Genomic DNA, 22743 nt, shown 5'->3' with positions numbered 1-22743 from the left:
ATGAATTGCATGTGCATAGATCCCCATTCTGTGAGCCTTTCCAAGAAGTGACAAGCTCCAGAAGCCATTCAAAAACTAGTTTATCTTACCTGAACCCATTCTCCACAGTTTCTGTAGCTCGGACACTTGCAGTAGCCCTCAATGTTTTACTGGACAGCCCAAGTACAGATGGCAAAAGTTTGTTTTTAAAATCTGCACAGCTCCATTCCTCTTCTTCATTCAAAGTAGGGAGATAGCCACAGTCAACTTTTAAGCTCCCTAGTCCATTGCTGTTAATGTAAGCAGGATTTTCTCCCCCACTCCTTACATATTCGAGGTATATATCAGAAGTTAAAAACATCTGGTAAGCATTTTCCTCCATCACAGTCTGAATCTCAGTCTGTGCCTGATCAAACATTATAGAATCTATCTGCTGCTTCTTGATACTATCCCTTATGTAGGTCTTTGTGGCAGGCTTGAGCTGTTTGGAGACAATGCTGTTGTTCTCAATGTACCTTTTGTATATAGCTTTGGCTACTCTTAAAGTTTTGGTATCCTTAAGGTCCATCTGCCTGAAGCCATTGCAGGCAAACCAGAAGTCTAATGTATCCACACATTTTTCCCTTTCCAAGAAGGTCCGAAAGAGATAGGCACCATCTTGATCTCCCAGTAAGGAATGCAAGGATTTGGTCCATCGTGCTAGTGGGGAGTCTGGAGATGCACTGCCTTCTGGCTCCCCAAGACCATCCTCATTCCTCCTTGGTGTGGCAGAAACTGACATGGCCTTGAAGCTTTGGTTTTTCATGACAAACAAGTTGGCAGGCAGGTGGCATGATGTCTCTCCTTCTTCCCCTGGTACAGGGGGGCGTGGGGCATCTTCTCTGAAGCTGCTGCTGGGGTCTGGAAGGTGAGTCAGCAACACTGCACTGCTCATGGTTCCTGGAGTCCCTTCTGGTAAGGCTTTTTCTTTTTAAGTTCCTCAGTAATCTGTGTACCTCTCTCTTTTCTTTCTCAAGTCAGCAGGGGATCCTCTGAGTCTTCTCTCTTGAAGAAGAAAAAAGAGGGGGGGAAGTATTGATCTAATCAAAACCAGATCCACCCAACATCAAAGACAAAAAGTAAACAGGCTTTTCAACTCTTCACATTAAAATAAAGAGGCAACCACAGCTATCTGCAGTGCTAATCAAAAGTATCAGATACACTGTTCAAAGAAAAAGACTACTCTGGGCACACTTTTAACTTTGGTGTGGAGAGAACAGAAAAGGGGGAAGGTTAGAAACAAACAAAAAATAACTTTAATTATTCCACTACCTATAAAATCAAAATGCCTCATGAACCTTTCCCTCCTACTGATGATAACATCTGAGAAGTCCCAGGAACCATCCTGGATCCCTTATGTTGTTAAACCCATTTTGCACACACACACACACACACACACACACACACACACACACACACACACACACACACACACAATTCTTCAAGTTTTCCCTCCCTCCCTCTTTGGTAGATAACTCAAGGCAAAGAACAAAACGTGCTTTCCTCAGCATCTGGTTTCCATTTCTCTCCCCCCAGCCCTTCAACTCCTTAAACATTTAGATTATGATCACCAGAAACCTTCTAAGCACAATGCTGGATGCTCCTCTGAAAGTGCACATTGAGAAAGTGTTTAAAAGAAAATGGGAAGAGAGACAATCTTGACCGCAGTGCTTTATTTTAAAACTATGTCTGACTCATTTCTGATCAGTTGCCTACAGCCTTCAAAAGAAATCCCATGGACTTGGTTAAGTTACACTGTTCACATGTGAAAAGACTTTCAACCACTGGAAGCAAAAAGGATTGTAATTCTCTTCCCCCCCCCTTTGCCCTTGGATGGATCAGTCATGCTATTTTTATATGTAGTCAGGTTCCATCATTAAGGTGGACTAACTCGATTTTGACAGTAAGTTTTGTCTGCTCTGGGTCAGGCAGCAGAGGATGGCTTCCAAATGGCCCCTACACACTTTCAATACAAAAAAAAAAGTCAGCATTCATCCAATAACAAGCTGGTTTACCACATCTGTGAAGACTTCAAAACTAATCAGAAGACTTGAGGCAGTACTCAGTTCCTGGCTCCTTCTGATCACACTCCACCCCATGCAGAAATTAACACATCCCAAAAAAGTTCATCAAGCCCCCCCCCCTCCCAAATTAACTTCCACCAAGAGTTGGGATTTCAAAGCCTGCTTTAAAAAAAAAAGAGGAAGAAAGTCTTGCTCTTGTAAGATACCTGAACTGGAGCAGACATTCCATGCCTGGCTGTTATGTCCTCAAGCTCTCCCCCATCTCAGAGCAAGGAACACCCCCCCAACTCAGGAAGAGAGAGGTGGCTTTTAAAAACAACAAAACCATTTGCTTTTTAAGAAGCAACTACAGCCCATGAGGTTACATGCCTCAAAGTATAATCCTTGGGGGGGGGGGGGTGTTTAAAAGAAAAATCTCCAGAAATGGCGACTGACTGAAGGAGAGGGAAAGGGGGGGGAAGAGAAAGGTTTGCAGAGAGATCGCAGGAACAGAGAAGGGGAATGGGGGTGGCGGCAGAGAAGTCTTAAGCCAGTTGCTTTCTCCAAGTCCTGTGTAACAACTGACCCCTAAGTAAGCATGCAGTGCCTCTCCGGAGTTCACAGGGGTGCTGGCTGAAGCGGGAGGGGTGTATGAGAGGTGGGGGGAGAGACACACACACACACACACGCATCGCATCCTCACTACATCCTACCTACAAACAAAAATGCATCCTAGATCTCCGCTCTCCGTCCCCCTGGCACATCGCAAAACATTTGGGGGGGAACACCCCACTTTATTATTAGAATGTGTGGGTGGGGGTCTGGGTGGGGAGGAACCCATCCTTCCACCCGATCTCGTTCTGTTCCCCCCCCCACTAAAAAAGCCCTTCTGTTTTTGTGATGATTAATACAAACCTCAGCCTCTCTTCTTTCCAGCCTCTACTTGCTTCTAACTAACACACAAAATAGCTTGCCTGAACTTCAAAGCTCCAGCCAACAGCACATCAAAGCGACCGGGGAGAGAGAGAAGGGGAGAGGGAGGGAGCGAGCGAGCGAGCGAGAAGGCAGCGCTGGAATCACAGACATTCTTGTGCAACTTACCATTGATCCCGGAGTTGGGGTGGGTTTCTTTCGGGCCCCTCTCCTCCGCAGTCGGGCGCTGGGTACTCGCCTAAAACAGCCCCCACTCCAACCCACCACCCTTAGCCCCCTTTTCCTACGCAAAGGAGAAAAATAATCCGCAGTGTGGCACCGATTGCCCCCCACACGCACTATATTTTCATCTCCCACCTCCTCTCCTGCTTAGCAGTAGCATCTGAGAGTTTTAAAAGGGGGGAGAGAGAAGTGGGGGGCTGGCTAGGACGCGGCACGAAAGCGTATAGCAGTGGAGAGAGTTCAGTGTGATCCTCTCCTGCCTTCACTACCTCCCTTCTTCTTGAACCAAAAAGGAAAAGGGGAAAAAAAAATCAAAAGACCTGATCCCTCCCCCACTTCTCCTGACCCCCCACCCACCCCCCTCCTTTCAACTCAGGTCCTGTTTCAAGCAGTCATTCCATGCACCAAATGTCCTCCGGGCTATTCCAACAAACACTGAGCTGTGGGTTTAACTGTGCACATCAAAGTGAACAACCGAGAGGACGGTCCTGTAAGGGAGATAAGCGCCTTTTCTGCAACACCTTCTCCCCCCCCCCTTTAAAAAACAAAATGCTGTTCTGCAAAGCGCCCTCCTGCCTATTGCACGCCCAGCCCAGGCGCCTGCATCAGGCTTGGGCTTCGAGCCTGGGCTGGAGGGCTAATTATTTTTCCCCCACTTCAGATATTTTTTGTTTTGCTTTTTTCCTCCACTGAAGCTTTCAGACTTAAGATTTTTCTTTCCTTTTTTTCCCCTGCCTCTTGAGTTGCTACTAAGTTGCCAGGACCTTATCAAAGGGAAACAATCTCTAGCCAACTCCCCCAGGCTTTGGAACGTCAGAAGTAAGTGATCCTGCCGCCCCAATCGTATTATCCCTGCAATTCTCTCCCTGCTGCAGGAACCTTAAAGGGACAGGCAACATTCTCTCCTCCCGGTTCTGCCAGCTACACTCCCTGCCCTTAACCCTTGAGTCGCTCAAGCCACTCAGGCATTTCTTGGCAAAACTCTCCTCTCCCCGCCCCTCCTCTCCCCCCCCCCGCCCAGGAGATAAAGATCATTTGCTGTTTGAACTCTCTTCCTTTTATTTTCCCATACAATGCAACGCAACCGCTGTATTGCTCTTTTGGGGGGGGGGGTGGAGAATGGTCAACTTTAGTAATGCAAGACTGTGAAATCATTTTGCAGTAGAAGGATCCCTCCTCCCCTTGGCCTTTTCTTCTTTAAAGTTTCATGTTAGAAGAAAACTGGGGTGTTTTTTCCCCCCCTTTTCTTTCTTTTTATGCTGCATCTTTAACTAAACAATATCTGATTGTAATATAACTGGCACACCAACAAAACTCTATTCCCTCCTCCCTCCCCCATATGTTAAATATTAAACAGACACGGAATGCTTTAGAAAGGGCTTTAGACAAAAGGTTCTAATTAGAGATTGGATCTGGAGTGCAAGTTTTAGGCCAATCCACCTCCCTTCCCCCATTATTCTCAGTTCCTTCATGAAGTCTGGATCTGTTGTCTTTTAAGGTTGAAAAAAAATAAAATTCAATGGGCAGTTTCAGAATAAAGAAATCCAACCCCCCCTTCCCCCCCCCCCCGCAAACTTTATGGAAGTTCTAATGCCAGAATGAATCTGAACTTGATGGTGCTACACTCTTTTTCCTCTTCATTTTTAATTTACTTTTTTATGCATACACACATTTTTCTTGTCTTCATCTATGTGCTTATTTCAGGGATTTAATTTTTAATTGCATTTACAAAACAAGCAAGACTAATAAGCATGCAGAAAACTTGGCAACTGGTGTTTTTTTCCCCCCCTCAATAGTAGGAAGATGGTCTTTAATCATATTATTATAATTAGCTTTTATCATACAGCCCAGAGACCCAACCCATTGTGCCAGGAGCTGAACAAACACTTGGGGAAACACAGGGCTTTTTTTCCAAGTGGGGGATATTCAAAAGGACACAGGTGACTTGCAGCTTGATCCTACAAGTGTTTACTCAGAAGTAAGTCCCACTGTCTCCAAAGGCAATGATTCCCAACTAAGGGCCCAATCCTATCCAATGCAGCACCAAGATAAGGGAACAAATGTTCCCATACCTTAAGGGGACCTCTGTGACTGCTGCCCCATGACAAGATGCAGTGCATGCCCCATTGGCACAGCAGTACTGGAAAATGGGATAGGACTGGGTCCTAAGTGTCCCTGGATTGTTGTTTCAGGACAGCAAAACTACAGCCCTATGCATTCTTCTTGGAAGTCAGTCCTATTGAACAAAGTGAGATTGATGAGTATCAGTGCTATTTACATACAATGATCCTCATTATGTGCCAGGTGGTTTTCCCAACTTTTTTTCCCCTTGGAACATTAGCTGCTGCCATTCATTTCCATAAATTATTCTCTTGAATTAGAAACCAGATTTTAAAAGGCAGAACATTTCTTAGTACTCAGGAGGAGGTGGAAATGGAATGAGGAACCTTAACTGATGTGTTCTGAATCCAGATTCAGTGCAAACAGTACTGTAAATCCAACTGAGGGTACAATCCTAGGTATGTCTACTCAGAAGTAAGTTCTACTGTGTTCCATGCGGTTTATGCTCAGGAAAGTTTAGATAGGATTGCAGCCTGAGTTCCACAGGTCTCAGTCAAGTGATTCCCATGGCTTACTGTTTGTTGTGTAACAAACTGGAGTTTGCCTTGAAAAATTAAGCCGCCCTGGGCACATCCAGGACTCTAAGCCACTTAGGGCCAAACTAAAGTTGGGAGCTTCTTCTTTCTAATTAGCAATGTGGGGGCTACAAAACAGTGCAGAATCACAATGGGGGTTGGGGGGCTTTAGGACTCTGTCCTAAAGCAGGGACTGAAGTTCTACTCTTAACTGTGCATCTGATGTACTATTTTAAATAGAAAAAACCCTCTCACTGGCCTTCAGTTGGAAGTCTTTTAATGTTTAAAACAGTGGAGGGGGGTGCAACCATTGCAAGGGCAGAGTTCTAAAAACACCTAAAACACTTGCAATCCTGGCCCAAATGCTGCCCAGGGCCAGGACCGTATAATGCCCCCGCCCCCCCAGAAGACTGCCATTTCCCTCCTTACCAGTCATTTAAGAGCCTTGCACAACATCCTCTGGCCCTCCGCAAACCTTCTGAAGTCTTTGGATGATCTTGAAGCATTACTTCCAGTTTTCAGCAGAAACCCAGAAGTAATGTTTAATGGCCCTCCGGAGGCCTCAGAAGGCTTTAAAAGCATCAGAGGACACCACACAAGGCCTCCCTCATCCTCAGAAGGGCTCCAGAGGGTGGGTGATGGCAGGGGGGACGCGGGCAGTGGTGCTGCCCCCACAGGTCTCACAGGCCTGGCACCCTGGGATATTTGCCCCCGACCCCACCCCCCAGTAACACCACTGTCCAACAACCCTCCACCATGGTTCTGCTACATTTTGTGCGTCCACCCTAATTTTTTACTTAATATCACAATTCCACAGGCCATATTATGCATTTAGCATAACATGTGATTTGGCCCTGAACACAAAACACTGACTCCTATTCTCTTTTGTCTATAACTGGGCAGCAACATCATCCAGAGGGAAGGAGAAACAAAGGATGGATGCATGTTGTGGGACTACAGCTGATGGGCACATCATCAATGTCCACTGATCATGAATCATACTATCCCTGAACTCTCACTGGGCAACAGAGAAGATGGGGTGCTCAAGAGATATGAACCAGGCTATTCTGCAGTTGCAAGGAGGATGACTACTCATTCTTCTGGAAGCTAATCAAGAGCAGCGCCAGCACCAAGTTGCTGGGGGACCTTGGGACAAAACCCTGCACTGGGTTCTCCATGGCACCCTCAACCAATCCCCATGATGCACTGCGTGCTACCACAACCACTGATACTGAGGATTCAGTGGTCAACCTAACCATATGGGCCCTCTGATGGGCATGGGCCCTTGGCTAGTATCTTACTTTGCCAATCCTGATGCCATTTCTGAAAGAGACAGACAGAGGCCACCAATTTTCATCTAGGAAACTACCCAGCTGAGCCCAAATGTTTGGGAAACACTGGCTTCCTCCCAGACAAATACATAAGATTGCTCCCCAGTCCTGAGCATGTTTACCCAAAGGAAGTTCCACTGCATTCAATGTATTTTTGTTAATGTAAAACTGCATAGGTGTGCATAAGATTGCAGCTATAAAGCCCACTGCTACATAAAGTTTTGCATACCTAAATCCACTGATATCAATGGGCTTTGGCACACCTACCACTGAACAGAACTGCAGCTTTAAGAGAGGCCAAAGGATGTAAACTTCACAGAAAACAGTGCCTCAGCTGTGTTTGGAACAGCACTTCTACAGGACAAAGTAAATATTACACTTTGATCAAAGCATCATAAGGCCCATACTTTTCCAGTCTCACCTTCAGCTTTCTTTTTTTGTGAATATAATTTACCTTAAGACTTTTGGAAATACAAAAACACAGTGCAACCTGCAATTAGCCTTCTATACTACCTTTTATAATAAGCATGCATTTTTTTTGCTGCTGCTGAACACATTTCAACCCCCTCCACCCACACCTGAATGGTGTGGTATATGGTGCTCTAAGCACAAGCAAATAGCAATTACAGAGTATGTAGAAATTCAACCATCCCAAATTCAGAGTGCAGATGTTCACCATTTTCATTACCATCACACCAGCTGGCCAGGGCTGGTACCATCAGGTAGCTGCCAAGGCCCAGAACTTGCCACCTGTACCACTGACTGACTACCAGTCCTAAGAAGGATTGGGCCACTCTGGGTAAGGCCTCCCTGTTCTGTACTGTGTGCAGCAGTGATTTCCAACCTTTTTTGTCTCATGGCACACTGAAAAGGTACTAAAATTGTCAAGGCACACCATCAGTTTTTTGACAACTGGCAAGGCATACCATGCTGCTGGTGGGGGGCTCACATCACTAATAACCCTACTAATAAATGAACCTCCCCCAAACTCCCACGGCACAGCTGCAGACCATTCACGGCACACCAGTGTACCACGGCACAGTGGCTGAAAATGGCTGGTGCACAGTAACAGCAAAATCATTTCCTTTCCATTTCCATTCATTTCCAAAGTCTAAGAGCAGTCTGCTGCCCCTCCCCCGGGTGGCATGACAAGAATACTGGGAACAGCAGAGTGTGTGAAGCAAATAGAAGCTGCCCTGCAGGGCTGGCCCATCCATGACATCATCTGAAGCAGTCACTTTAGGCAACAGATTAGGCAGGGGTGCCCATCTCTGTCCACTTACTTGCCTCCATTACTCCTCTTCCTTCTTCCATCCCCTAGTTCGGAAAAATATAAGGCGGATATAGGGGAAGAGGAAAGAGGGAGGGAAGGAGAGTGCTGAACTAGAAGAACAGAGTCTCTCTCTCTCCCCCACTGTGGGACAGTAGGAAGGGCTTGGCATGCAGGACCCAGTCACAACAGCTGCAACACCCAGAGGGAGTGAGCACATGAACATGTGAGAGGATCTTCTTTTGCTTGTTTGCACACCTCTCAGCACCCAATGAAGGCACATGAATAAGAAGGTGCTCACACGCGCGCGCGCTCTCTCTTTGGATTAGCACCACAGGGTCTAATCCTAATCCCATTCTAACTATGCCTTCCACAGGCCAGTGCATGCGGCACTTCTATCCACTTGGTTGCCCTCTCTCTCTGTGCAGCACAGCGGCAAGAATTACAGAACAATGCGCTATGGATGTCCACTCAGAGGTCAGCCCTACTGTGTTCATTGAGGCTTACTCCCAGGAAAGTGTGTAGGATTGCAGCTTTAGGCTGACGGGACAAGGAGGAGGAGGAGGTCTACCAATTACATTTATTCACCAGCAAGGATGTGCAGTCCAAATAGCTACCAAACAAATTACCATGTTTTTAAAAAACTAAAATTATAGAAAACTGGTCTGCCTGTCCCCCACCCCAGAAGACCTTTTTCACCATCTGTTTCTATGTATGAGCTTGGGCCAAATCCTCACCCAGTTTCAACATTAACTCACAAGTGGCTTTGCATCACAGGAATCATCAACGTACTGGGATTAAGAAGGGTCAAATGGACTGAGGCTGAGCATCACCAACACATGGTTTGAGCAGGGTGACCAGCAGAGTGCCTCTATCTTTAACCATTGCATAGAAGAGGGGTTTTGGGTAGGTGCAGCTCAACACTGAAGGGCTTCAAAAGCTGCCCCTGCCAACATCCCCTCTTCCATGCAATGGTTAAAGGTTCGCCTGTCCCGCTTTGTATCTAGGCACTATGTCTGTCCCCCATGGAATGTGGTCCCCCTCCCTATTGTGGCCTGGTGAGACTAGGTGAAGAAGTGAGGGGAAAAGAGAGGAAGGCCAGAGGAGGAACAAGGACAGGGTGATCAGTACAAAGGGGGAGAGAGTGCCTCTATCTTTAGCCATTGACTGTATTGAAGAGGGGATTTGGGCAGGGGCAGCTCCACATGGGAGGGCTTAAGAACATAAGAACAGCCCCACTGGATCAGGCCATAGGCCCATCTAGTCCAGCTTCCTGTATCTCACAGTGGCCCACCAAATGCCCCAGGGAGCACACCTGATAACAAGAGACCTGCATCCTGGTGCCCTCCCTTGCATTGGCATTCTGACATAGCCCATTTCTAAAATCAGGAGGTTGCGCATACACATCATGGCTTGTAACTGGTAATGGATTTTTCCTCCAGAAACTTGTCCAATCCCCTTTTAATCCCAGGCCAGATGCCGTCACCACATCCTGTGGCAAGAAGTTCCACAGACCAAAAAGCTGCCCCTGCCCAAATCCCCTCTCCTGTGCAATGGCTAAAGGCTGAGGCACTGTGCCTGCCCCCTCAGTACCTGGTCCCCCTGGGTGTGGGCCAATGCCAGGGACCTGAGGGGTGCAAACTGGCTGCCTCTGCGGGAAAACGGGCGTGCCTGCCCTGCGAAGGGCGGAGGCATCTTCAGGTCCCCAGACGGAGGCGACGTGCGTTTCCAGGGGAGTTCCCACTCTGCGGCCCCGGGCTATTTTCCCAGGACGGGGGTGGGGGAGGGCCTGGCATCTTCCAGCCCCATCCTACGCAAGGTGCCTGGTCGCAGCGGACTGGAGGGGGAGGCCGACCCTCGCGGGATGCGCACGCCAGCCCCCAACAGCGGCGCGCTGCAAGCTCCCTCCACCGCCGCCCATCGGAGGACAGGCGGACACTCACTGCGCTCTGCAGCGCGCGCGCTCTCCCTCTCCGCTCGCGCCCAAAGCCGCGCCGGTGGGTGTCACCGGGCACTTCCCATTGGCCCTTCGGCCAGCTCTTTACTCCCCCCCCGCCGGCCTCTCCAATTGGACCCTGCGGCGGGGGGGAGGGGGGAGGCCGCGTGGGCGCACACGCCTGCTGCCATTGATACATTCTAGCAGCCTCCAAGCGCGCGGGCGCGCGCGCGCACTTCATTGATGAGCTCTTCCCTTCCGTCAGAGCCTCGCTTTGGGCGGCTGAGTGGGCTCCACTGCCACCTAAGTGCGGGGGGGGGGGTGGATAGTGTCACCTTTATACTAGCCCGCAGCCAGCTGCTTAGTTCAGGCAGCACTGAAGAGACTCACAGCCCAATCCTATCCACACTCTCCTGGGAGTAAGGCCCATTGACTCTAATGGGACTTGCTTCTGAGTAGACATGCATAGGATGAGGCTGTCACAGCCCAATCATGCCTACACTCTCCTGGGAGTAAAGCCCATTGACTCTAATGGGACTTGCTTCTGAGTAGACATGCATAGGATGAGGCTGTCACAGCCCAATCATGCCTACACTCTCCTGGGAGTAAAGCCCATTGACTCTAATGGGACTTGCTTCTGAGTAGACATGCATAGTGTAGGGCTGACAGGTACTGAGGACAAGGACAGAGCATCTCTGGAAGAGATATGTGTTTCCAGCTTCTGGCCACGCATAGCACCTCTGCCTGGGGTTCAGTTTCTTCCCTCCTGCTCCTCCTCGCCTTGCTTTGGCCTTTCTGGTTGCAGCTAAGGGCACAGATCTTTGTTCCATTCAGTTGTATGGAATGAAGGAAAGGGACTGTGTCAGTCTGGAGCACCTCAGACCTTGGCATCCCTGGGCCGCCTTTTGGGTTGGATCCCTGCCTCTTCCCTCCTGTATGAGTTCCTGAAAACACCATTTGCCATTCAAAGCTGTTTGTTCTGGAGTCAGTCCATGTAGCCCAGTACTGAGAGGCAGCAAGTCTCCAGGATTTCAGACTGGAGCCTTCTCAGGCTAGGGATTGAATTGGGCATTTTTTTTCTATGCAAAGCATAGAAAATGCAAAGCATGTGCAAAGCAAAGCATATGCAAAGCATGTGCTAGATTGCTCCCCTGAGTCCTTGGTTCCTCAGATCTTCTGTTCTTCCACCTACCTTTCCTCAGGCTCCTGTTTCTTAGTCCATGTGGCAACAATGACAGAAGGCCCCAGACCTTCCCCCACTGTTCCATCAACAAAGGCTGGCCTTGTTTACTACATCAAGCACTACCTGGTGACATTGCTCAGTCACTTGCTGCCTGGGACTGTGTTGCCAACCACTATCTGAAAATCCCTTCATCCACCCTCAACCCTTGGGATGGGGTGTAAAATAAATTTAAAAAGGGAGTGGAAGAGATTTGCATATGGCTTTTTCTCTAAGGCCTTTAAGGGACTTTCGAGGTTCTGCAATTTCCTGAGGGCCAAGGTAGATGGCTGATGGTAGGGACTCCCTGGTTTAAGCCTGAGTCTGTCCAATCATTCATACTCAACTGAACTCTGATACTGGGAGTGAGCTCATTGGGCGGAAAGTGCTTTTCAGAAGAGGTGACAGACACTTAAGAATATTTAAATACTGCTTTTCAAAAGAAAAGTTATTTATCTGATTTTTACCCTGCCTTTCTCTCTGAAGGGCATCCAAGGCGGCCCACAACTATAAAATAAAACTATAAAATACACTTTAAAAGCCAGCCAGTGACAAGCAGCAGCATAAAAACCATCAATCAAAAAACATTAAATAAGTTATTAAAAAGCATGAGCCAGTCTGCAGCCATCGTACCCCAAAATCGTACAGGGTACCAAACGCTTTTTGGAATAAAAACTTCTTTAGGCCTTGCCAGAAGGGTAATAATGAGGGAGCCATTGACAGCAACTGTTACTCTGCACATGCCCGATCTCATCTGATCTCGGAAAGCTAAGCAGGGTCAGGCCTGGTTAGTACTTGGATGGGAGACCGCCTGGGAATACTGGGTGCTGTAGGCTTATATCATAGTCTTTCAAGACTGAAGGTTGCCAACCATTCTCAGCTCAAAGGGGAGGGAATTCCATAGTACAGGCACAACAAGAAGGCCCTATTTCTGGCCGATATCCCCCTAACCTCTCTTAATGGTGGCACAACCAAAAGGGCCCTTTCAGATGACCAAGGGAATGAAATGGACAGTACGGAAGAATGAAGGATGTTTGGATCCTTTCACTGGTTCCTTGTGCTCTAAAAATTGGTCCTATCCTCCATTCTATATCAGTCTGGAGCAGACTCTGGTTCACACAAATGGATCTGTTGCTAGCATGTCTAGTTTGGCCCAGAGAAGCTATGGTTGGACAAATAAAAGAGGGATGGAATGCCTAAGGACATTGGAATGATATGGTCACTTAATGCCAAGCCAGATGGGACTCTAAACAGGTAATTTGGCCTCTGTGGTTTTTTGAGGGTAGGTGGGAAAACAACAAGCAAATAGCATTGGGTACCCCTCAGTCCAGATTTGGGGGGGGGGAAACCCCCTTTCCTCAGACCACATTCATGAACACCTTTGGGGGTCCACAGCTGCTACTTATCATAAAACAGAAATAACCCCCCCCCCAAAAGTTTAAATCACATTTAATTCAGTCATAGAAGCAGGTAGCCTCAGAGGAAGTGTTCAAAGGGGAGGGGATGAAAACTACTAGCCCATCCTGACTCCAATTTTAGCCAAATAATATACACCCATCCCTCTGTAGTAGCTGGGGGCCACCACAAAAGGCAAGAAGGCTGCCTCCTTGTAATCTGGGCAGTGACTAGGGAGAAATCCAAGAACCTTGGGAAAATAAAATGTCCTAGTTTAAAAAAGAAAAAGAAAAAAGCCCTACAATTTCCTGATGCCTACAGTTGCCCTTTTCTTCTATAGACAGGAGCACTATGCCTTTGACAGCTACATCACAAGCAGACATCAAGAGGTAAAGCTTTTCCTGATGTTTTCTTTCTACATTTAACTGTATAGGTCACTTTTCTACCACAAGGCCCTTACAACAGCTTAAAATAAAAATAATTGGAGCACAACTCAAAATGGATCACATAAACACACCAAAAATAATCCCAAAAGCAGGTGCAGCTCAGCAGCAGTGTTCCATTGCAGTGTCTAAAAAGAGTCAGCTGCCAGGTATCTGAAGGTCACATGTGTTTGGCTTAAGTCTTTCCTCAGAGGATCAGGCCTGGCAGATCTCCTGTGGGAAGGAGTTCCATAATATATCTGCCACAATGAGAAAATGGTGGCAGAGGGCCACCTATTCTGACAGAGAACATATTCAGCTTACCTCCTTTGTATTTCCAATTTCCTTTTCTTCCACTGACCTTTCCTCAAGCTCCTGTTCCTTACTCATGACCAAAATCATGATTGGCAACTTTGACTAGGGCTGTCTGTTTCTCAGCTTGCTCTGTGACATCACTAATGACAGTTTCCTGACCAGATTTCGTGCTGGGGTAGAAAGAACAAAGGATAATTTGAGGAAATAGGGTTTCCCCGTAGAAGACACTCTGTGTGAATGTGGAGAACAAACCACTTCACATATGTTACAGTGTGTACGGTGCCCTTCAATATGTACAGAGGAAGATCTTACATTGGCAAGGGGGAATGCTGTTGAAGTGGCCCAGTATTGGGCAAATGATATCTAGTTTTAACATTTTTATGTATTTTATTATTTTAAATATATATAATTACATTTCTGTAGGTGCTTCTGACAAAGAAAGACCTGTTGATTCTACTTGTGATGCAGTTGTTAAAAGATGCAAAAGCTCTGTCAACTGAACCTCTATCCCCCTGAAAAGACAACCCTAGTGCCTGGGGACGTAGTGCTGCAGCAATATCAAATGTCCTTTATTCCCTAGAAGTGCCTAGTCCATACCTTTGTTCCCTAGAAGTGCCTAATAATCATTATGATCCTATTAATGAATACAAAAACAATAAATACATCCCTGGACAGGGCACCTAGATAGGGGGATAGAGTCACACTAGACTGGTGCAATCCTACTTCCCCACCCCTGCAGCCTTGGCTGCTGCAGCATCCAAAAACCTGAAAGACAAAGCTAGGTGATACCCACCCCACCCACCTCATCTAGTCAGGTTTTTTGTTAAGCATGCCAGGTTAGTGCCCTCACCTATCTTCAGGCCAGAGGGGTTGCTACTAGAAACATCATCAGTCAAAAGGCTGGAAGAAGAACCAGAAAGGGGAATAATCCATCTATGGTTGTCTCTCCTTCTCCTGGAATGGTCTGTCCAACTTCCATTGCTGTATCTTTCCTGATCCATCCTCCTCCTAACAGCAGTATCATTCCTCACTCCCTCTCCTTCTTTATACCACAAGCACATGCCCTTGGCACCAACCTAACTCACACACAGAAACAACAAAAATCACCACCGCAAACTGCAGCTTCAACCCCAACAGCTTCTCTCCTTGCACACCCCACTGTCCCTCTTCCCTCAGGAGACAGAGAGGAGGGCTCACCTTTGTGGACAACCTAACTGGGCATTCCCCTTTAGTGTTGACACATACCATGGTCAAACCAGGTAAATACTCCCCACCACTTCTTGGATATTTTAACAGCTTCTAGGGGCAGGGCTTCCTCACCAGGCTGACACTGCTATTACTGCCTGTGCAGTGCTTCTCATTCTCTCTCTGCCCCCCAGGAAAGATGGTAAGTGGGGTCTGGCATCGTTCTGTAGACATCACAAGTCAGATAAAATATTAGAGATTTTATTGGGATCCGTTTATAATGATTCTGCTTAACTTACTCCTGAGTTGGCCAGTTTTGAGAAACATAAATTCAACAAAACAAAACCACAGTTTGTAATGCTTGGGGCATATGCATTGCTAAAAGCTAAATTGATGAACTAGATAAGGAACTGCAGTAGCCCTTTCATGGTCTCCTTCATGTTTGAAAGTCAGAAGAGTTTCCTAAATTTCATCATCTTTGTAACTGCATGTAGAAGCTCTTGTTTTTAGGCCTACAGGGAAGCAGCTACACACACCTAGCTACTATGAGCATCAAGAAACCTGGATACCTTTGAATTTTCATCTGATTCCCCAGCCTACTGTCGAAATGAATTCCCACATGGAGCAGATGGCAAAATTAACAATTTATATTTTACTTCTTTGCCACCTTTTGCTTTTTTCCTACATTAAAGCAGCAAAAAGTATCACAACATGGAAAGGGGCTTCTACGACCTGCAACAACTGACCCAGCTAGACCCCTTCAGCACTGCAACCAACATCCATCAATACTGTGACTTACATTGTATTTTATGCAAGAGTTGTGGTGTATCATCAACAGTACTAGTTTGTTGTATCTTAAAAGTACCGCAAAGCAGAAGCAAAGAAGGCAATGATTCCAAAAAGAGCTTCTCCAAAAGCAAACACAAACAAAATGTGCAAGAAAAAGTAGATATTTTTGGTTGAGGACAGTCATCATATGGGACAAGAGTTCACCACCTATTGCTCTATGAAAGCACAGAGATTCATACACTGACTTCACAGTCCATCTTGCCCCCTTTCCAACTTGATTTTCACAAATGCCTTATGAACATTCCCATATTTATCTGATTCTCCACCACCACCACCACCATTCAATAAAATGTTTTTGAATTGCAAAACTACAAATTGTGGGGTGGAAATTGTGCAAGGCAGACCCAAGGGAAGGGAACAAACATTCCCTTACCTTGAGGAGGGCTCCATGAGTGTCCTCCCAACACAGGATGCAGAGTGCATCCTGTTGGCATGGCTGCATCGGTGCTGAAAAGTTGGGTAGGATTGGGCCCTGAGTGGCCTTAGGCAAGTCATTCCTTTGCAGCTTTCCAGCTGCAATATGGGGAGAATGCTTAATTACAGGAATGACAAGTTTTCTACATTCAGAAAGGACTATACAAATGCTGGGTGTTGTTGTTTGTACAGGCCAACACACGTTTTGGTCTTAAAAGTTAGACCTATTCTTGGGTATAACTGGGGTGCTGATTCCAGAAGTGGCATCAGTTTTGCCCTATCACATTTTGTTTTGGAGATACAGCATAGCCTCGTTAGTGAATGGTTCAAGCAGTTTCCTCATGAGGAAGCCTATGCCATGGCATCATCACGAAGAAGGCCTGAAAGAAGCTGCTTGAACCGTTAACTAGCGAGGCTATACCGTATCTCCAAAAATAGATGTGATAGGACAAAATAGCTGCCATGTTTGGAATCAAAGCCCCAAATTCATATAAAACCACCATAAATTTTGAAGAAAAAAAAAAAGGTTTTCTGATCCTCAATTTTGCAGGCCTGTGTTATTAGTCACAGCTTAATCTGCTGAGAAATAAGTATATTTGGACTGGTTGCAGGGAGGGAGTTTCCAGAGTGGCCTACTGCACAGAACATGCTGTCTTCACTCTTAAAGGTTCAAGTGAGGTTTCACAGGCACTCTTTTAAGTACCACTGAAGGAACGGACCTATGAAAAGCTGAAGTAGCTACCCCAATTTCACAGGGACAAACCTATGAAAATGTCTCAAGTGTCACAGCACACTCATGTACAATCCCCTTTTCCTTCAACTGGGGAATCTGCAGGCACTGTTCCCTCAAGATCACTCCCAGATACGATAACATGCTGCAGCATGTCTCTCTCTCTCTCTCTCTCTCTCTCTCTCTCTTTTAAAATAAAGATTGTGGCCACAATCCTATACATACTTTCCTGACAGTAAGCCCCATTGAGCACAATTTGACTTACTCCTGAGTAGACATGAAGGCTTGCATTGTGTGAGCCTTTTTGGGACAGGGAATTTGGGAGAGTCTTTTTGCTAAGCACACCACTTTGTGAACATTTGTTGTTGTTGTTGTAGTAAAGTGATACATAAAACAACATAATTTAATGCATCCCTGGCCCGGTGCATTCTGAGATATCATCATTTGGCTGGAAGCATTCTCAGTGGCAAACCAACAAGGCAGTAGCCAGTACAAGTTGAAAAGAACATCAAATAACTTTACCAGGAACAAACGAATTACATCATTGAAATACCTCGGGGTGTTTTATCACCTCTTTACCACAAGATAAACATGATGCTTGAAAGTGCCTCCTGGAAGTATAAATTCCATTGGCTGCAACAGAAGTCAAGATTTTACCCAGAATCAAAAACCTGCTATTCAGGCATTGCTACTGACATCATAGACACTGTCACATGCAATGCAAGTTGTAATGTTCTCACCAGTGGTCATGTTGATAACAAGATCAAAGGCTTGCAACTACTCCAGCTGAAGTGATGGAACAGGTTTGATCAAAATGAAAGGAAGGCCCTGTATATAGAACACATGAGACGCTTGGAGCCCACATGTGAGTTAATACCTTTGAAGTTATTCTTTTTTTAATTGTAAATTACTTCATAGGTGCATTAAGCTGCTCTCAGGAGTGTACATATGTATATGTGGGTTTTATAATAAGTTAGAAAGTATTTGACAAGCCTTTCTTCCCAGCCCAAAAGTGAAATAAATTTGCAGCACCCAGGCAGGTCAGTGTGGCTCCTGATCAGATCAAGGAAGCCAACAGAAAGAGGATGAAAACACACCTTCTCTGTGCATGTGTGGCCTATTCAGAGTCTCCTTCCCCCCAGGTACCAATAGCTCCCCTCCCTTCACTTAGTCTCCTATGTATTATTCATCAAGGGCATCTATAATCTCTGGCCAGCTCTCTGGTTCGCATAACTTCATGACTATTGCTACATAAACAATTGAAGCTGCTCATATATCAGGTATTAAGGTTGCTGACTTCTTACTGGCTCCAGTGGCAGATATCAAGGGCAGCCTTTCAGCACCAGCACATGGCAGGGCGCCACATGTCACCCAGTGACTCACCAGCAGACATTAAGAGCCACTTCCTCCTACATTTGCTGGATTTAAAAATAAAGAGAGAAATAGAGCAGAAGAGGAGAGGAGAGCGGAGGACTACAGCCTCTGCCAGGAGAAGGTCTAGGCCACCACTCTTCTCTCCTTTCCTGCCTCTCCAGATTCGATATGCACAGGAGGAAGAGGGCAGAGAGCAGAGGAATAGGGCCCTTGTTTTCACATATTCACACAACTTCTCTGTGCACTGTGCAGTGCATTTTATCTCTAAGCCCAGACTGCAGCATACATATGGTTAAGGAGTCATCTAAATGGTACACTATGGACACAAGCTGTCATCCAGCTACAACAACCAACCCTCAATGCTCATCAGAACAAACCATTCCCTTTGGCCATGTGCGCTACTGAATATCAGCTGGGGGCAAAATAGCCGACCCCCAAGTAGAGTAAGCTTGTGAATTAGATTGCCACCTTTGGGCTCCTGAACATTACTCTCACAGACAAATGGACATGATTCAGATGCTGTGCCATCTGCTCAGTCCCCTGCATGAGGGTAGAAGCTGCAGAGGGCAGGAAGGCAGGAGTTAAGATGTGGCTGGGAATATGGAAAGGGAAAGGATTGTCTCACATAGGAAATTCCCTCCTCCCCATGGCCTAGGTCAGGCTTGTGCAACTCTTGAAGAGAGCTGTGTGAGTATAAGCTCCAGGGACAATGAAGGTGGGGAAAGGAAAGACAGCCAAGGAGGAGAAGGGAGTTTCCTGCATTAGACAATCATTTTCCTTTCCATGCTTCTCCTTCCCTATCCAGGCATCCCTTTGCTTCTGTCTTCCTGCCCTCCACACACTTGGGCTCTGGTCTTCCATTCTCAGGGGAGTTGATTTCTAGACTGTGTTGAAATGTTAATGGAAAAAAATAATAATAAAGGGGTGACAAGTGATCCTGTTTTGCATATTATGCTCTATAAAACCAGTATTTGAATTTAAACAAATCTTACTTTTATCTGAGGGAGCTGCCTTAAGAATTCTTGTTTGCGGCTGATGTCATTGCAGAAGGCCCCTCAAGACATGGTGACCATTTGCACTGATACAAATTACTGTTGTCACTATATCAACATGATCACAGTTCTGCCCATCTGTCCAGACTGTCAAAAGAGTCCAAAACTGTCAGATTTGGTTCAGAACCAGCTGCACATCTTTCAAACAGTAACTTCCTCTGTCTATCATCACATAAATTTTTTTCAGTTAGGACTATCAAGGTAATCATCCTTGTATTTGTAAACTGAAGTAAACTTGGAACACAACAGCTCTTGCAAGACAAATTTACTCTACTGTCATCACTGATAAGAGGTGACTGGTGCTGTGTGAGATCAAGGCTTGAAAGTCAAACTCTGAAGTGGATGTGTCTTATAGTGCAGATTAGCTGTGGGGAGGTGGGAGTCTAGTACACTTCCTTTGGTGCTAAGTGTGGGATTGGGGGATGGATCCAGGACCCAGTCCTATCCAATTTCCCAGCACCAGTGCAGCCACAATGCAACTCTGAGGTAAGGGAACATTTGTTCCCTTACCTTGAGCGGGCATCTGACTGCCTCCCAGCACATGGTCCATTGGCACAGCTGCACCAGAACTGGAAAATTGGATAGGATTGGGTCTCTAGTTGACAAGGCCCATAAGATCATTTGGTCCAGAGGTGGGCAAACGTCCAACTTTAGGGATCCTAGACCTTTAACTATTGTGTAGGAGAGAGAATTTCAGCAGGTGCAGCTTGTCATCTGCGAGATGACAAGCTGCACCTGCTGAAATTCCCTCTTCTATTCAATTGTTAAAGGTTTAGGATCCCTAAAGTTGGACATTTGTCCACCCCTGATTTGGCCCACAAGGCCCTCATTAAGATCATTTTAAAGAGGTTTTGCCAAGTTCCTTGCAGATAGGTCAACCAACAGCTATTAGCCATGATACTCCATGATCAGAAGTAGTGTACCTTGAATACCAGATGCTAAGGACAAAGCAAAAGGAAGGTGATTGTATTTATGCCCTGCTTACAGACTTCCCAGAGACCTCTATCCGGCTAGCATCAGTACCACACAGAATGCTGGCTTCATTCAGCAGGTCTCCTCCTACGTTGTTAACCTGAAGCTGGCCCTGAGAAGAGGCAGACACAGACTGGGAAGGAACCAAACTGAAATTAGAGAGGGCTAACAGAGTTTTGCCAGCTTGGGCCCAGAACCAAGTTTTGGAGGTTTGTAATGCTTACCTCAGACATTACAAGGCACTGAATTTTTCTCAAACTCAGATTGCAATCTGTGCAAGTGGATTCCGCCACCCAGCCCCCCCAATCCTCCTCCCTCTTACCTTTAAATTAAGAACATAAGAACAGCCCCACTGGTTCAGGCCATAGGCCCATCAAGTCCAGCTTCCTGTATCTCACAGCGGCCCACCAAATGCCCCAGGGAGCACACCAGATAACAAGAGACCTCATCCTGGTGCCCTCCCCTGCATCTGGCATTCTGACATAACCCATTTCTAAAATCAGGAGGTTGCACATACACATCATGGCTTGTACCCCATAATGGATTTTTCCTCCAGAAACTTGTCCAATCCCCTTATAAAGGCATCTAGGCTAGACGCCAGCACCACATCCTGTGGCAAGGAGTTCCACAGACCGACCACACGCTGAGTAAAGAAATATTTTCTTTTGTCTGTCCTAACCCGCCCATCACTCAATTTTAGTGGATGTCCCCTGGTATTATGTGAGAGTGTAAAGAGCATCTCCCTATCCACTCTGTCCATTCCCTGCATATTTTTGTATGTCTCAATCATGTCCCCCCTCAAGCGTCTCTTTTCTAGGCTGAAGAGGCCCAAACGCCATAGCCTTTCCTCATAAGGAAGGTGCCCCAGCCCCGTAATCATCTTAGTCGCTCTCTTTTGCACCTTTTCCATTTCCACTATGTCTTTTTTGAGATGCGGCGACCAGAACTGGACACAATACTCCAGGTGTGGCCTTACCATAGATTTGTACAACGGCATTATAATACTAGCCGTTTTGTTCTCAATACCCTTCCTAATGATCCCAAGCATAGAATTGGCCTTCTTCACTGCCGCCGCACATTGGGTCGACACTTTCATCGACCTGTCCACCACCACCCCAAGATCTCTCTCCTGATCTGTCACAGACAGCTCAGTACCCATCAGCCTATATCTAAAGTTTTGATTTTTTGCCCCAATGTGCATGACTTTACACTTACTGACATTGAAGCGCATCTGCCATTTTGCTGCCCATTCTGCCAGTCTGGAGAGATCCTTCTGGAGCTCCTCACAATCATTTCTGGTCTTTACCACTCGGAAAAGTTGGTGTCATCTGCAAACTTAGCCACTTCACTGCTCAACCCTGTCTCCAGGTCATTTATGAAGAGGTTGAAAAGCACCGGTCCCAGGACAGATCCTTGGGGCACACCGCTTTTCACCTCTCTCCATTGTGAAAATTGCCCATTGACACCCACTCTCTGCTTCCTGGCCTCCAACCAGTTCTCAATCCACGAGAGGACCTGTCCTCTAATTCCCTGACTGTGGAGTTTTTTCAGTAGCCTTTGGTGAGGGACCGTGTCGAACGCCTTCTGAAAGTCCAGATATATAATGTCCACGGGTTCTCCCGCATCTACATGCCTGTTGACCTTTTCAAAGAATTCTATAAGGTTTGTGAGGCAAGACTTACCCTTACAGAAGCCATACTGACTCTCCCTTAGCAAGGCCTGTTCGTCTATGTGTTTTGAGATCCTATCTTTGATGAGGCATTCCACCATCTTACCCGGTATGGATGTTAGGCTGACCGGCCTACAGTTTCCCGGGTCCCCCCTCTTTCCCTTTTTAAAAATAGGCGTAACATTTGCTATCCTCCAATCTTCTGGCACCATGGCCGTTTTGAGGGACAAGTTGCATACCTTAGTCAAGAGATCTGCAACTTCATTCTTCAATTCCTTAATAACCCTTGGGTGGATGCCATCAGGGCCCGGTGACTTATTGATCTTTAATTTATCAATGAGGTCTGAAAAATCTTCTCTTTTAACCTCTATCTGACTTAACTCCTCAGTCAGGAGGGGCATTTCGGGCAGCGGTATCTGCCCGAGGTCTTCTGCCGTGAAGACAGATGCAAAGAACTCATTTAATTTCTCTGCCATCTCTAAGTCTCCTTTTATCTCCCCTTTCCCTCCCTCACCATCCAGAGGGCCAACCGCTTCTCTGGCGGGTTTCCTGCTTCTAACATATTTGAAGAAGCTTTTATTATTCCCCTTAATGTTGCTGGCCATGCGTTCCTCATAGTCTCTCTTGGCCTCCCGTATCACCTTCTTACATTTCTTTTGCCACAGTTTATGTTCCTTTTTATTCTCCTCATTAGGGCAAGACTTCCATTTACGGAAGGAAGCTTCCTTGCCCTTCACAGCCTCTCTAACTTGGCTGGTTAGCCATGCGGGCACCCTCCTGGATTTAGTGGAACCCTTC

General features: G+C 46.4%; 1 protein-coding gene and 1 pseudogene across 2 annotated transcripts in view; one reads left to right on the top strand and one right to left on the bottom strand.

The window, feature by feature from the left end:
- The window catches only part of AXIN2 (axin 2), a 43857-nt gene extending 40413 nt beyond the window's left edge, over positions 1-3444 (bottom strand). The window contains exons 1-2 of one of the 2 annotated variants that reach the window (XM_066613760.1): positions 3123-3444; positions 90-1023 (exon numbers count right to left, since the gene is read on the bottom strand). In XM_066613760.1, the coding sequence (XP_066469857.1) occupies positions 90-913 (824 nt within the window). In that variant the 5' untranslated portion in view covers positions 914-1023; positions 3123-3444. Of the gene's footprint in view, positions 1-89; positions 1024-2936; positions 2977-3122 lie in introns of those variants that run through there. The other variant, XM_066613761.1, reaches the window with a different exon arrangement.
- An 8839-nt stretch (positions 3445-12283) lies between these two features.
- On the top strand, positions 12284-12404 carry LOC136642449 (5S ribosomal RNA; annotated as a pseudogene).
- The last annotated feature ends 10339 nt before the right edge of the window (positions 12405-22743 follow it).

Source organism: Tiliqua scincoides, chromosome 2 (genome assembly GCF_035046505.1).
Source record: "Tiliqua scincoides isolate rTilSci1 chromosome 2, rTilSci1.hap2, whole genome shotgun sequence".
NCBI classification, from domain to species: Eukaryota; Metazoa; Chordata; class Lepidosauria; order Squamata; family Scincidae; genus Tiliqua; species Tiliqua scincoides.
The sequence above is the reverse complement of the archived record's forward strand: the minus strand, read 5'-3'. Positions and strand labels throughout refer to the sequence as shown.